General features: G+C 49.3%; 1 protein-coding gene across 3 annotated transcripts in view; it reads left to right on the top strand.

The window, feature by feature from the left end:
• UBASH3A (ubiquitin associated and SH3 domain containing A) overlaps positions 1-3,209 on the top strand; it is a 45,569-nt gene extending 42,360 nt beyond the window's left edge. For all 3 annotated transcript variants that reach the window (XM_039480624.2, XM_003927579.3, XM_074389221.1), the window contains one exon: positions 2,125-3,209. In XM_039480624.2, coding sequence (XP_039336558.2) covers positions 2,125-2,200 — 76 coding nt within the window. In that variant the 3' untranslated portion in view covers positions 2,201-3,209. The remainder of the gene's footprint in view (positions 1-2,124) is intronic.
• The last annotated feature ends 9,812 nt before the right edge of the window (positions 3,210-13,021 follow it).

Raw genomic sequence — 13,021 nt, 5'->3', positions numbered from 1 at the left:
GCTCACCCCGTCACCCCTGGCAGCTGCCGTAGGAAAACAGACAGTCCAGAAAGGAGTAAGCAGTTTGGATGAGGAGGGAAGAAAAGACTGCGAGACTCGCTTCTGACCCTCCGGGGACCTGGGCTCGGGCAGCTGACGGACGAGAAGGGCCCTCTGCCCTCTTGCTCTTGGAGTCACCCAGCACAGAATAAGCGTGATCTGGCTGTAGCTGCCTTGCGGATGACAGAGGACAATGCACACGTGGCATCTTGGACAAGCTTGACTATCACCCAGCAAAGTGAGAGGGTGCCGTCCAGTCCGTGGGTGAACTGAGGCAGGCAGACTCAGGAGCGAATCCTCCCCCCCGCGGCCCCGCCCCCTTCCATGCAGATCTGCTCAAGGCTGGACTCACCATGGTCCGGACCTTTTTATCAAATTAATCAGGCCACTGGTCAGTGCCCAGGAGGCGAGCACAGCATAGACAACGCCTGGCGTCGGAGGTGCCGGAGGCCCTGACCTGCTTTCTTTACGCGGCACAGCCACAGGTCCACACTGGCCTCAGCTTGTTTGCCCTAAGTTGTGGGCGGAGAGGGTGTTGCTGAGTCCCCCAAGAGGTCTAGGGGCTTCGGAGGGGCCCAACTCCCAGGCCCAGCCCAGTGACGCCACCCAGGTGCCTACAGGAGGGCTTGGCCCTCTAGTTGTGCCCGCCTCAGCAGCTGGCTGAGAACTTATGCATATGAAGAGCACGCCTGCCACAGGTCACTGTCACTTGGCAATTAGGGGTCAGACACCCGCGTCCCCCTTTCTCGTTCCTCGGCCCCTGAGTAGAAGCATGCTTCCCCTGCAACGCGTCTTCAGGCCGGTGCTTCCCAGTTACGATCCAGATGTTCCCAAGTGCTCTGGGTTCCTGAGCCACCAGGTGAGCATCGTCCAAACAGGACGGCTCGGCCCTCCGAACCACACTAGTAGGGGCCTGCATGGATTTTCCCGAGGACTGTTGGGGCGGCTCCGCACCACCTGCTCCCAAAATGTTGCTCTTGCTTCTGCCAGTGGGTCTCCCACACACGTGCTCTGATGCATTCCTCTTGTCCTCACAGCCCTTCCCACAGCCCCATACACACACCAGGCCCCCAGCCCAGGCGCTCCTGAAGGTCCGTGTAACCCGCAAGGGTGGCAGCGCTGCACGCGCCAGCCACTGACAGTTCCCCAAACCCATGAGCCTTTGTGGCCAAAGCTGCACCCACTCCTTGGATCCTTCACCCCCTTCCGTAGATGCCAGCCTTGAACTTCCAAACCACTAGACTTTCTTATACTGATCACGTAGCATTCACCACACCAACAGCCCCCACCCCAAAATAAGCCGGACTTGCTCATGCATATCAGAAAATACAAAGGGGGACTTGCCAAATGATGGGCCTCCAAATAGAGGCAACTGGACCCTCCCCAGCCAGCCCATCACCACCCACCCGCCACAGCCCCTACAAGCACAAAGGAGGGAATCGCCCTGGGGTCAAAACACCTGCTTCGCTTGCGTCCCCAGGCCAGTTGGCGTTTTTGAGAATTTCGTCTGCCTGAGGAATTTCTAGACATTAGAAAGAGGAAGGAAAGAAAGAAAAAGAAAAAGTCAAAAACAAGAAAGGCTTCACCACGAAGCTCGGTTCCCACGCACCCATTTCACAGACGAAGGCGCTGAGGTGTAAAGGTTCACTTGGCGCTTTTCTCTTGGGTCTGAAAACTCAATGTCTGTGTCCTTTTGTGATGTTGGATGTGAGACTACGAGTCACTCCTTGAGTGGCGGACAGCAGTCTCCAGCTCGGCCTGCACACCGCTGTGGCGGGGGCCACTCTGCGCATCATAGGTTGTGCCACCTTGTAGGACCTCTACCCGCTAGCTGTCGGCACCACCTCCATGCTCGGTTGTGACAATCAGAAATGTCTCCAGAACTGTCCAGCGTCCCCTGGTTAGGGGATCCCCCACAGGGCACCGCCCTGGTAGGCGTTGGTGCCGTTTGACAGTGGCAGTGCCAGCCTGGACAGTCGTAGACCCTCCGAGGCAGAGGAGCGCCTGACAGTTGGCTTTGGAGCTAGTCTGAAATCCACTGACTTGTTACAGCATATTAACAAGTGGTTTAAAACTCTGTTCTAGATCCCTTCCCTGGGCATGTGCTTCTGTGAAGAAAATAAAGAGGAAGGAAAATGGGAGCTGGTCAACCCACCAGTGAAGACCCTGACCCATGGGGCGAATGCAGCATTTAACTGGAGGAACTGGATCTCAGGCAACTGAGAGCCACGGTGACGTTCTCATCACCTCAGAGTGGACAGGCAGAAACCACGTGCAGAGGCTGGGAGACGCTGCTCTTTCCAAGGTGTCTCAGTCTCACCCAGTGTGATTTGTAGAAGCACAGGACGCACTTTTATGTTCCAGAGTATTTCCTGCCAGCTTTCACCTCTGTGACGCCCATCCATGGACCCGTCGTCCACCAGCCCAGCTGTGGGGGGCCCAGGGCGGATGGCTGGGTGAGGACGCCACCCCGCGGCAGGGGCACCGAGTGTCTGCAGCCGGGGAAACAACCACCTGGGACTCTAACTTCACACACGAAGGATCCAGCCACTTCATTTTCTATGGTCTGATCACTAAATTCCCAATCATCTTTTCTTTTTCTATTCCCATCACTCTTCAGCCATATCCACATAGGCTAAAACAGGTGTAATCGTCAATAAAATGGTCCCAGAAACCTGTCTACCAGATCAAAGCTGGGCTGCCGCTCCGTGCTGTCAACACTCAGGTTACTGTGTCTCTGCTGCTGCTCTAACCAGTGACCACAAACCTGCTGGTCATGGAAGGAACACAAACTTTACACACACACATACACACACATACACACACATGCATGCACACACGTGCACGCACACACATGCAAACATGCACATATGCCTGTGTACACACACGTGTGCACACACACAGGTACACATACACATACACACAAGCACGCACATGCACACACACATGCACATATATACATGTGTACATGCACACAGGCACACAAACATACAAATACACATGCACACACACAAAGGCACACATGCACATGAACACACACGCTCACATGCACACATGCAAACACATACATGCACACACGCACACACACCCATGAGCACATGCATGCAGGTACACAAACATTCACACACACAAATGTGCATACACACATGCACGCATGCAGACACATGCACACAAACACATGCACACACTCGTGTACAAAGACACATGCACACAAGGGCACACGCACGCTCACATGCATACACACACGCTTACTCCCCTACAGTTCTGGAGACAGGATTTTGTCAGCAGGCCACGTTCCTTCTGGAGGCCCCCGGGGAGGATCCTTTCCTTGCCCTTTTTCACTCTTAGAGGCCACCTGCATCCTCCCTCCTCAAGGACAGCAGCGTAGCAGCCTCCAAGCCCTCTCGGTCTCTGCCTCCACAGCCACATCACCTCCTGCCCTTGACCCTCCTGCCCCCTCCTACAAGGGCTCTTGTGGTGACCTTGGGCCCACCCAATAACCCAGGATCAATTCTCATCTCAGGAACCTTCACCCCACTTGTAAAGTCCCTTTTGCCACATAGAGTTACATATTCCCCGGTTCCAGAGATTAGGACATGACCATCTTTGGGGGTCATCCCACAGCCTGCCATTACATATCCCAATCCTTCCAAGCACAGCGGAGCTGCTCACACAGGGCCTCGGACGTAGGGATGTGAGACACTCCCCTGGCAGGCCTTTTTTGGCTTCTCCTATTCTTGTTTCCAATCATGTGCCGGTGAGAACAGGACTTTGCCAGTGGGAGGAGTGGGCTCCCCTGATTTAACGGCAACCCAGAAGAAGGGCCACCAGCAAAGTGGAGTCTGCCCACGATGGTGATGCTGAGGAAGCTGGTCCGGCCGGGGATGGGGTCTCCCCAGTGGGGAGTCTCCTGCCACAGCCCACGGGTCACACCTGCTCCCAGAGCCCACACGTGTGGTGGCTCATGCTGCAGGCAGAGATCCCACCATGGTGCCGTGACAGTCTGTCGGCCTTGCATCTTTTCCAGCCCCTGGTCCAGTGCAGATGTTACTTCACTACTGTAGTTTGGGGCTGCAGTGGTGGCTCTGTGAGTGCCTTTTATAGAGTGAATGCAGGAGCTGGGCAGCGAGGGCCCACACTGCACCGTCAGCCTCCCCCGTGAGCACCCAGGCAAACGGAGGGCAGAATGCAAAGGGAACTCTTGCAGAAATAAAGATGGTTAACACCCTGGGCTGCATCAGAACCAGCCCATGTCAAGTAGGACACGCAGAAGGCCAGACCCAGTAAAAGGTTCTCCCAGTTTTAGTCAATCAAACACGTTCTCCTGAGAAAAAGACACATCTGTCTGTCCTTGTTGTATCTCACTAGTGATACAGTTTTCCTGCGTCCAAACATAAAGAAGTTTGAGGTTGCCATAGCAGCAGAGAGCAAACACAGCTTGCACCACACTCACAAGCTGCTCCAAGTCCAGCCCGCACCACAATGAGGTCTTCAGGGCGATTGTTCTAGATGCATCCCAGCGGATACTGACTAGAAAAGCTGTGGATTCACCGGGACGCAGGCAGACGGGAAGTACGTCCTGCAAAGAATACGCCCCACTGCTGGGCACCTGGGCAGCTGTTCTTTCTCCTTGGCAAGCGTGTGGTTGGGAACAAGTCTCTCCTGGATACCACAGCACCGCACCGGATAGTCATGATGATGAATTAAAGTGTTGCCGATCCACGTGTGGCACTGAACTCACAGTCACCTATTCGGGTGTTTGTAACGCATCTCTGGATTCACCTTCTCAGGGGTGAAGCTTCCAGGGCTCCTACCCTGAGCAAAGCCAGACATGGGTAATTCCCCTCTCATCCTGCTGGGATGTGCACAGGTTTTGCAAGGATAATTAGACGGCCTTGAAACTCAGCTCTCCAGGTCTAGCGTGCATGAAATAGCATGGTCCTGATATTCTAGGATTCTGGCTATCAGACCCCCCCTTCCACTGCCACAGCAGAGGACCCTAGTTCTGTGGTTGTGTTCCTCCAGAAGGAACCATTCACTATATGGACTGAGCCTTGGGGACAGAGCCGGGCTGGAAAACGGCAGAGATGGAAATGCCTGGTGGGATTATCATTATTGGGTGTCAACTGTCAACTCTGTGAACCCATAGGGAATCCCAAAAAGGGAAACAAAAGACTCACTCATCTTTCCACTACCTGGTGTGTGTGAGCCAAGTCTGACCCCTGCTGACACCATCTGGAAGTGGATGTCCTGTCACCAAGGCCATCCCAATCCACACCCCACCCACATTCCCTTTTTTACTTCCTCACTTCCTGCCTGAAAAGAACAAGCCTGGGCCAGGCACGGTGGCTCAGGCCTGCAATCCTAGCACTTTGGGAGCCAGAGGCGAATGGGATCATGAGGTTAGGAGTTCAGGACCATCCTGGCCAACATGGTGAAACCCTGTCTCTACTAAAATACAAAAAATTAGCCGGGCATGGTGTCCCACACCTGTAATTCCGACTACTCGGGAGGCTGAGGCAGGGGAATCGCTTGAACCCAGGAGGCGGATGATTTCAGCTCACTTGAACCCAGTGAGCTGAGATCGCGCCACTGCACTCCAGCCTGGTGACAGAACAATACTCCATCTCAAAAAAGAAAAAGGAAAGAAAAAAACAAGCCTGAAAGGGAACTCTACGGGCATCCCTGAGGCTGAGCAGATGGCAATGTTGCTTTGTTGCATAATGTTGCCCTCCAAGACCCGGTTCTTTGGAAAGCTGGAGAGTCACAAGAAGGGTATGGAGCCAGCCTCAAGCTGGGCCAGCAAGGAGCCACAAACCTAAGCCAGTGCCTGTCTCTGGGCTGCAGCCTGGGATGCAGAAGAGCTTGGGGACAGGCCTGGGGCCACCAAGCCAGGCACTGCCCCTGGGAAACACTGCTGTGCTCAGAAGAAGAAAGAGCCATCATAACTGTCCACCAAAGTGCATCTTATTCTAGAACCCAACCTGAGATTTTTTTAGATGTGATTCATATCGGTGCATGTTATGGGCTGAGTTGTATGCGCCGCCCCCCACCCACCAACCCTGGCCCTCAAATTCAACGAGCCAACAATTCTGCAAGAATCAGAGTTTGCTAGAAAGGAAAATGGTGGCATCAAGCACATAGCCACAAATCCCAAGATGCCCCTGGTGCCTGGGAGAGGCTGGGCAGGAACTTAGGGCTGAATTGCCCATGGGACTCAATGAGACCCACTGCCATGGGCTGAATTGTGTCCCCCTAAAAAGCTATGTTTGAGAGTGATATGGCTTGGCCCTGTGTCCCCACCCAAATCTCATGTTGAATTGTAATCCTCCATATTGGGGGAAGAACCCTAATCCTAACCCTATAAACATGATATTACCATATATAAGCCTATGGGAAGCACCTGCTCTTACACGGGAACAGCAAATATACTGGAAATCTTAGAGGCCTTCCAGAACAGGGGGTTACCAGAACATGGTGGCTCCCCACCCATTATTCCCAGACCCAGGGCTTAGGTAACACAGGGAGAGGTGGTTCAGAAGGGCTGCACGGGACAGCTGAAGTACAGTACCATCGAGGCCGTTTGACCTGAGTGCAGGACCTGTGGTAAGTGTCTGCTCTGTGGCAGGTACCTGCTGTTACGTGTGTATATATGGTAAAAGGGGCTGTCAGAGCAGTGGGGGAAGGGAGGTGATTCAATCAATGATGCTGGGATAACTGAATCAAATTTGAAGAAAAAAAGGTTGAAATCACCCCTCATTCCTTATACCAAAAAAAATTAAAGATTTTAAAATAAAATAAAATAAAATAAAATAAATCATGAAACTACTAGAAGACACCACATAAGAATTTCAAAACATTACCTCCCTGGAAGAAAGCCTTTCTAAGTATGACCCAAAATCCAGAACTACAAAAGCAAAAATAGATAAATTCAACTGAAACCATTTTAAGTTTGCCTTTTAAAGACTATCATAGGCCGGCCCGGTGCGGTGTGTCACACCTATAATCCCAGCACTTTGGGAGGCGGAGACGGGTGGATCACTTGAGGTCAGGAGTTCAAGATCAGCCTGGCCAACATGGTGAAACCCCATCTCTACTAAAAATACAAAAATTAGCCAGGCATAGAGGTGCGTGCCTGTAATCCCAGCTACTCAGGAGGCTGAGGCAGGAGAATCACCTGAACCTGGGAGGCGAAGGTTGCAGTGAGCTGAGATTACGCCACTGCACTCCAGTCTGGGCAGCAGAGCGAGACTCTGCCTCAAAAAATAAATAAATAAAAATAAAAACTATCACAGAGTTAAAATGTAAACTGTAAGCTAGGAAAGCTGTATGTTTCTCATGCCTCCCAGCTCCAGCCCACCCCCTCCAGGAAGCCCTCCTGGCTGCCAGCCCACGTGGCTGCCCCTGACTCCCAGCTCAGGTGTCCTCTGCACAGCTCACGTCAGTCGTGTCTGCCTTGTCCTGTTGTTGCGGTCACTCATCTTCTTGTCTATTCCTCCTTCCCAGGGGTTGCCATGGTGACTGTGTGCCAGGCTTCCCGGCAGCCCCAGATCCAGCGGGACCAGCAACTCGCCTGCAAAGCTTCTCTGCTTCTATAACCCAGGGTTTCCCAGCCTTGGCACCATTGGCACCTTTGTCAGGGGCTGCCCTGTGGACGGTGGGATGCCCAGCAGCATCCCTGGCCCTCCCCCACTGAAGTGGCAGTACATCTCCCACCCCAGCCCACCGGTTGTGATCACCAAAAATGTCTCCACATGTTGCCAAATGTCCCTGGGGGAGCAGGATCGTCCCCAGCTGAGAAGCACCGATGTATTCCCTTCATAGGGCTGCATGGAGCCCTGGCCGCGGGCCTCGCACTGGGGCACTTGGGCATAGTGTGAATGGGCACGGGTGTATTAGGAGTCTGGAGTCGCGCGCGTGAGTTCCCGCTGAGCAGACAGACCTTTCTGGAGACGAAGGTCAGAAGGGAACAGGCAGCACATCTCGAGCTGAACACGTGTGATGCTGTCAAGGGCAGGGTTCTATGAAGAGAGGACAAGGGAAGTGCGGTGGCTCTGGAACTTTGCGGACACTGCTTCTGCACGTAGGTGTGGGCCTGGGCAGGGGCAGCCACGTGGAGGCCGGACCACGTCCTGCACAGCCCCACGGCCTCCGTGTGATGTGGGCGGCTGTGCCGTGATGGCAGCTGAGCCCTTTGTCCACCGTGGGCTTTAACCCAGAGCCCCCGGGTCGCAGTGTAATTCTTACGGATGAAGTGCTATTGTTGGTGCTCATCTGTGTAGAATAATGAGTGTCGCATTTGCTGTTGGAAATTATTTCCTGCCATCTCCTGAATGTGTGTGCATCCGCTGTCGGCCGGCACGCGTCAAAGGCCTTTGCAAGTTGCCAGAGTGAACTCCCAGAATTACGACATACTTATTCCTGTGTGTGGTTCCAAGTAAGTGCCCCTTACTTCCAGCTGTCTAGTACCATTTTTTCCTAGGAATTAAGGCCACAAAAATAAATTAAGAAACACACATGCCCAAATGCAATCTTCCCGGTGACGTCTTTAAACAAAGGAGTTCCCTAAGAAGTCATTAAAAATTAATGATCCAGAAATGTCATCTTTCTCCTTCTCTCTCCAAAATGTATTTCTTTCAACCATTGACGCATTCTCTTTTATTGTGTCCCATAATGAGACAAAAATGTGTTAGGGCAATAAAGCAAGCAATTTTCTGAAGAAGATACCGCAGAGCAGCAATGTCAATCCCAAAGAAGCGCCTGCGAATGAGCCCGCCGAGGGCACCCTCTCCTCCCAGGCGGGGGCACCCCGTTTATTTGAGTTAGTGATTTTGGAAGACACGCTGCATGTCCTTTGCCTCCAGCTATTCTTGAACCACCGTGGTCTCCATGCCAGGTACTGATAGCGTCTATTATCTAGACAAATCATCAGACTTTGAGGAAAGCAAGGGGCCCTGTAAGTTATTTATTTTTTGCTTCTCAGACTCCGGCCCAAGGACCAGGATTACGGCCTTTCCTGGGAGCTGGTTAGAAATGCGGGGTTTCAGGCGCCCCGGTCTCCTGAGTCAGCAGCCGTGTCTCAGCAGGATCCCAGGAAGGCTGCCTCACGGTCAGGGTGGAGCAAAAGTCCCAGCTGGCATTCTGGTGAGTGGAGCAGGCGATGGCAGGTGGTGGTGCCGCTGTTGGTCCTTCGACTCCAGACATGAACTTGCAGCTTGGCCCATGGAAAGAAATTAGCCCACTTGCTGAAACAGTCTGATGAGGTGAAGGATGTTTGTACTTATCCCACTCATGTGAACATGGCAGCCCACATATTCTTAAACCTGGACTTTAACATACTGAGACTCAGAGCCACAAACAACTAAGCAGAGTGCAGGAGCCAGAGTTCTCCAGAGAAACAGCCAGAAGGAAACAGGACCCGTGTCCTCATAGATACAAACATGCAGGTTCAGCCGGAAGAGGGAGGGCAGGCAGGAGATTGGCTCACACTGTTACAGAGGCTGACAAGCCCCACGATCTGCGGGAGCCATTGCCCGCCTGAGCTCAGGAGCCATCGGCCACCTGTCAGGAGGCCAGAAGCTTCAAGACCCAGAAAGAATCAATGTTTCCACTGAAGTCCAGTGGCAGGAAAAAGCCAGTGCCTCAGTTCAAAGGCCGTCAGGCAGGAAGGGTCTCCTCTTGGCCTTTTGTTTCATTGAGACCTTCAGCTGATTGGATGAGGCCCGACCACCCTGGGGAGAGCTGCTTGCTTGACAGGCCCCTGATTCAAATGCTCCCCTCATGTGGAAACCTCCTCACACACCCCAGAGTGATGCTGCGTCAAACGTCTTTGCACCCTGCGGCACAGTCAAATTCACAAGTGCAATTCACCACCACACGGAGCTTCACATTGGGTGCTTCTGCCGGGATAATGTCCTCCTGTGGCCAAGCGCCTGGCCTTTATCCTTCTTTCCAGTGGGTTCCACAGCCCGGCAGCAGCAGGCCCTCTCAGAGAGCAGCAGTCCCAGCCTTTTGGCACCAGGGACAAGTTTCGGTGAAGACAAGTTTTCCAGAGACTGGGGTATGGTGGGGCTGGGAGAACGGTCTTGAGATGATTCAAGTGCATTACATTCACTGTGCACTTTTTTTCTATTATGATTGCCTTGTAATATATAATAAAATAATTCTGCAGCTCGCCATCATATAGAATCAGTAAGTAAAAAGACTTGATAAGTCCATCAGCCAGCTTGCCTATATCAACATTCATAGAATACGCCACTAAGCCACAATAAAATTCACATTATTTTCAAGTACACGTGGGCCATTTACCAAGACATATTAATATTATATCCTGGGCTATAAAGCAATTCTTAATAAATTTAAAAGAATTTAAGTCATGGTTTGTATGTTTTCTGACCACAAAGCAATTAAATTAGAATAACAGAAAAAAATACCTAGAAAAATCTCCAAATATTTGGAAAGTAAATAGCACACCTCTAAATAACCCATGGGTCAAAGGTTAAATCCCTGGCATAATTGCAAAGTTTTGAATTGAGTAAAAATGAGAATACAACATACCAGAATTTATGAAATGCCATTAAGGCAGAATTTAGAAATTCATAGCATATTAAATGTCATTATTAAAAAAGAAAGAGAGTCTAAATAATCTATGACTGTTTTCACCTTAAAAACTAGAAATATAAAAGCAAATTAAACTCAACCTAAGGAAAAGAAAGCAAATAATAAGGATCAGAGCAGAAATCAATGAAATAGAAAGAAGAATCAAGAATCAATGACACCAAAACCTGGTTCATTGAAAAAATAGAGAAAATGTATAAAACTCCAGGCAGGCTGATCAGAGGGAAAAAAAAGAGAGAAGTCCCAAATTGCCAGTATCAGGAATGAGAGAGGTGGCATCACTACTGAATTCACAAATATTAAAAGAATAATAAGACAATATTATGAACAACTTTATGTTAATGAATTCAACAATATAAATAAAATACAAAATTTCTTAACATAAACTGACAAAACTCAATCAAGGAAAACTAATCTGAACAACCTTTTATCTATTAAAAGAATTGAATTTTTAGTTAAAAATTTTCCCACAAAGAATTACAGGCCCAGATGGCACCACTAGTAAATTCTCCCAAATACAGAAGAAATAATACCACTTCTAACTGTTTATTAGAATCAAATTAATTCAAATTGGATAGAAGAAAATGATTACCAGTAGATTCTATGAGGCCAGTATTACCTTAATAACAAAACTAGACAAAGACATTTCAAAAACAAAAAACTACAGATAAATATCCTTCATAAGTGTATATGCAAAAATTATTAACAAAAGTTTAGGTAATAGAATCTAGTGATACACAAAAGGAATGACATGTCCTGACCAAGTAAGGTTTATCCCAGAAAAATGCAAAAATGGTTTAACATTAAAAAATATAACTACGTAATTCACTATGTTAACAACTAAAAAAAAAGATCATGTAATCATGTCAATAGAGGCAGATTACAAAAAGAAAACCCTACAGCTTTTACATTACCTAATGGTGAAAGACTGAATGCTCTCCCCATGAGGTCATGAACAACAACCAACATTGCCTTAGAGACTCTAGCCAGTGCAGTAAGGTAAGAAAAAGAAATAAAAAGCACTCACATTAGAAAGAAAGTCATAAGACCGTCTCTATTCACAGATGAAACAAATGTCTATGTAGAAAATCTGATGTAATTGAGGCAGGATAGACAGTCAAGGAAGTGGCCATGTTCTCAGGATGCAGCAGCAACCATGATTTGAGTGGGGCCCCAGCCAAACCGCATCAGGTGGTCACATGGTTGCATACATTTGTCAAAACTCATTGAACTGTTCACCTAAAATAGGTGTTTTACTATCTACAAAATATACTTCATGAAAGTTGATATATAATGTTTTTAATTTTTTAATTAAATTGGGAGATAAGGGTACTGGTTGTCATGCCCAAGGGCTTCCCGTGGGCCCCAAGGAGGGCCAGCTCTTGTCACACCCACCTGGTGAGGCACAGAGAGGCCAGTGTTCCCTGAACCCATAGCCAATGGCAATTGATAGAACACTGTACCTATATATGTATGATTGTCACAGTATTTGGATGATTTTGTTAGTTTCTGAGTTGTCTACATTTTGGGACATTCATTAGAAGCGACATTCTTACCAGGTTCCCACATTGCAGGAGCCAGATTCTGAAATGGCACAGGAAGTCCAGGGTTGTAATTACAAGAGCTCGGGTTGGTCCCTCTTGGCTCCCAGGCCCCTTTCCAGTCCCTCATCCACACACCTCCCTTCATTCTGTGCTGTGTTATTATTTACTCACAAACACACCTTGCCACGGTGCTGCAGGGATGCAGCGTGAGTTTACTGCTCCATGCTCCTTCCACCTAGCCACCCCCGCCCCTGCCCGAGCCTGACTCCAAGTACAGTGTTTGATCACAGTCCCCATTCCATAAGTTGTGGTCATACTAAAAGTGAATAAAATAATCCATTGGGTTTAGTTGTGTATTATTCTATTTCAGTAGTTGTTCTTATTGTGGTAATAAAACTAATATAGCCTAGTTATAACACTCTTCATGATGTTAATACAGCCTCTAACTTGTCAAAGATCCTAATTTTGTGAGCTTTCATTTTTATTGCATTTGCAAAAGGCAGTAAAATCCAGGAGTGCAGTGTACCCTTGTTCCCAGACCAAGCCGAGGGTCGGGCTGCTATTTCTTGTGGCCCAGTAATAAGCTACAGATGAACTGGGGAGGAGGAGAGTTTTTATGTCTGTAACCAGCTACAGGAAAAAGACCTGGAAATTATCCCCAGACCAACTCAAAATTCCAAAGTTTTCCAGAGCTTATATACCTTCTAAGCTCTATGTCTACATGTAAGTGTGCATTCATCTCAAGGCATAAGTGATTAACTTATTTTCATCCATAACTAAGGTCTGAGTCCTGAAGACTTTCCTCTGGAGCCTCAGTAAAT

Source organism: Saimiri boliviensis, chromosome 18 (genome assembly GCF_048565385.1).
Source record: "Saimiri boliviensis isolate mSaiBol1 chromosome 18, mSaiBol1.pri, whole genome shotgun sequence".
In the NCBI taxonomy this organism is placed as follows: Eukaryota; Metazoa; Chordata; class Mammalia; order Primates; family Cebidae; genus Saimiri; species Saimiri boliviensis.
Note: the sequence above shows the minus strand (reverse complement) of the source record. Positions and strands in the feature narration are given on the sequence as shown.